At 72.6% G+C, this 2,853-nt stretch overlaps 1 protein-coding gene across 4 annotated transcripts in view; it reads right to left on the reverse strand.

Moving 5' to 3' along the window:
• Positions 1-2,130, reverse strand: part of DBN1 (drebrin 1) — a 19,760-nt gene extending 17,630 nt beyond the window's left edge. For all 4 annotated transcript variants that reach the window (XM_019506030.1, XM_019506028.1, XM_019506029.1 and 1 more), the window contains exons 1-7: positions 1,914-2,130; positions 1,581-1,693; positions 1,026-1,100; positions 771-917; positions 609-686; positions 351-502; positions 95-158 (exon numbers count right to left, since the gene is read on the reverse strand). In XM_019506030.1, the coding sequence (XP_019361575.1) occupies positions 95-158; positions 351-502; positions 609-686; positions 771-917; positions 1,026-1,100; positions 1,581-1,693; positions 1,914-2,115 (831 nt within the window). In that variant the 5' untranslated portion in view covers positions 2,116-2,130. The remainder of the gene's footprint in view (positions 1-94; positions 159-350; positions 503-608; positions 687-770; positions 918-1,025; positions 1,101-1,580; positions 1,694-1,913) is intronic.
• Between the last annotated feature and the right edge of the window lie 723 nt (positions 2,131-2,853).

Consider the following 2,853-nt stretch of genomic DNA (forward strand, 5'->3'; position numbering starts at 1 on the left):
CGGGCAGCCCTGCAGGCAGCGCAGCGCAGCCCACCTCTCCCGCGCCCGGCCCGCGCGCGGGCGGCCGGGAGCGCAGGGCCAGCACGGCACTCACGAAGATGGATGGCTCCTTCAGGCGCTGCCGAGCCTCCTCCGCCTCCAGGCTCTGCTGCTTCCGCCTGCACAGGCACGGGCACGGGCCCGGGGTGAGCGGGGGGAGACCAGGGATGTGGTTATTACCCCCGGCATCCTCCGCCGGAGCCCAGCCCTGAGTGACCCCAGCCCAGGGCCTGGCACAGCCCCGAGCCCCTGCCCCCATGGTACCCCCTTCTGCAGACCCCGGGGGGGTGCCCGTGCCCATGGCCCCTTGCCTGTGCTCCTCGATCTGCTCCTCGCGCTCCCGGTAGCGCCGCTCCCGCTCCTCCTGCTGCAGCCGCTCCTGCTCCATGCGCTCCTGCTCGAAGCGCAGCCGCGCGTCCAGCGCCTTCTTCCGCTCTTCCTCCTTGCGCAGCTCCTCCTCCTTCTGCAGGGCAGCACGTTAGCCCACCGGCCGCCCCCACCCCGGGCCCTGGCAGCAGAGCCCAGGGCCCCCAGCCCAGCCCGGGGCTGGCAGCTGCCCCCTGCCCCACCTTGGCCTGCTCCCAGAACTGCTCCCGGTTGATGCGCTTCATCTCCACCGTCGCGTCTGTCTTCTGGTAGGTGGTTCCCTGCAACAGAGCGGCGGTGAGCGGGCCCGGTGCCCGACCTGGCGCCGTACGAGGGCCGGGACAGGCGGGCGGGCACGGCGTTACCACAGGCTCGGTGTTCTCGTCCTCGCGCAGCCGCAGGCGGTGCAGCACGGGGCTGGAGATGCGGGCCAGGCCGTTGGAGAGCCGCTGCCCGATGGCCCCTGGGTCGATGTCCTCCACGCTGCTGGCGTTGACAATTACATCCACGCCCTGCATGGGGGCAGCACATGAGGGGCTGGCCCCGCCTGGCACCCGGCTGTGGTGGGTCCCTGCTGGGTGTTGCATGCCCCGTCCCTGTCTGTGCCTGCACCCTCTGACCTGGAAGAACTCCGCGATCTTGGCTACGTGGCTGGCGCAGGCGCACTTGCGGGCATCAGGCACGTCTTCGCCCACCTGCCGTGGCACAGAGACGGGGTCAGGAGGGGCCACAGGAAGTGCCCAGCCCCATACAGCCCTGCCCGCCCCTCGCCTGGGCCGCGTGGAGCTCTGCTAGGGCAGCGCTGGTGCAGGACAGGGCGGCAGCCTGGAGAGCCTGGGACCTGCGCCCCATCACGGGGCTGCCTGTGTGCCCAGACCCCAAGGCCCCGCCTGAGCCTGTGCTTTGGTGTAGCCTGGGGAGCAGCTCCCAGGCGTGTATGGCCCTGCTGCTGCCCGCGCCCACGCACGGAGGGCAGCCAGCATCCCGGAGAACGATCTGCCATCCCACGGCTCCCGGCCGACGAGCCCACCTGGCACGTGAGCGAGCGCTGCTCTGGGGATGGGCGCAGTGACGGGCAGAGCGGCCTGGGCCCAGCACCCCCCGGGGCCACCAGCAGCCACTTGCAGAGCCCGCGTGGCCAGCCCACGGCCCAGCCCCGGCCTGGCCCCGCTCACCCAGTTGACAAGGACGTATTTGGGCAGCGCGGCCTGGGGATCCTTCACGCTGCAGAAGCCGTACATCACCTTCTGGATCTCGAAGTGGCTGGAGAGCTCCAGCAGGCCACCACCTGGCAGGGGCAGGGCACGGTCTGTCCAGCCGCCCTGCTGCTGCTGGGCCTCCAGCCAGGGCCGCGGCACGGACGTTGAGGCCTGTCAGGGGTCCAGGGGCCCTGCCCTCACCCCCCACCCGTCCCAGGCTTGCAGCCCTGGCAGATGCTCCCCGCAGAGCCGGGCCCTGGGGACCCGCGAGTTGCGGTGGAGAGGCAGGGCAGGGCGCGGGGATCTCACCTCCAGATGCTGCCAGCTTCAGCTCATCAGAGTCGTCCTCATACGTGTAGAGTGCCCTGTGGGGAGGAGCACGTGAGCGGCCCCAACGCAGCCCCCGCCTCAGGCTGGGAATGGGGTCCCCGGGGCTGGGGCAGCTCTTACGGCCGCCGGCCCGGCCTGCAGCGCGCTCCCCAGGCAGGCCCGTGCCCCCCTGCGCCGGCATCGCTGCCACTGCTCTGGCACCAGCAGATGCACCTCCCTCCCCCGCCCAGCCGGCCCGTCTCCACAGCACAGATCGGCCCCCCCGGCCCCCGCCCTGCAGATGCTCTGCGGTGCCCAGCGGTGAGGGACGGACCCCCGGCTGGACCGGGCAGGCTCACAGGCACGCACCGAGTGGGCCTGCGCAGCGCCTGTGGGGGTCTGGCAGTGCTGCCTGCGGGTTGCGGGGTGGGGGGAGCAGCACCCTGCTGGAGCTGCTCACGTGCCCGCCAGCGTGCGCCACCCGGGGAGGGGGAGCAGCAGCCAATCACGGAGCCCCAGTCACGGGTGCAACGGATGGGGCTCCATGGCAACCGTTGCTTGGATACCACCCTGTCTCCTGCCCCCGCTGGGGACATCCCCTCTGCCCCGCCCAGCCGGGGGCTGCCCCCCTCCGGGACCCACAGCCACCCCGGTGGCGGGGGCAGGGGCCGGGCCGAGTGGGTCCCAGGCGCAGGGCTGGTGGGCGAAGAGGTGGAAATCTCCACCTCTCCAGGCAACCGGCATCCTCTGTCTCCATGGCAACCGGCCTGCCACCCAGCTGGGCGATTAGCGGGGGAGGCAGGGAGCGAGGCCTGCGTCGGGCATGGGCCCAAGCGGGGCAGTCGCTGCCCTGTTGGCCGGCCTCGCTCGCGCCTCCCTGGCTGGCGCAGCCCGTGCCCCTCGCCCGCCCGGCGCCCGCCCCCTGCTCACGGAGGCTCTG

This window comes from Gavialis gangeticus, unplaced genomic scaffold (genome assembly GCF_001723915.1).
Source record: "Gavialis gangeticus isolate Ggan-Ray unplaced genomic scaffold, GavGan_comp1, whole genome shotgun sequence".
Lineage (NCBI taxonomy): Eukaryota > Metazoa > Chordata > Crocodylia > Gavialidae > Gavialis > Gavialis gangeticus.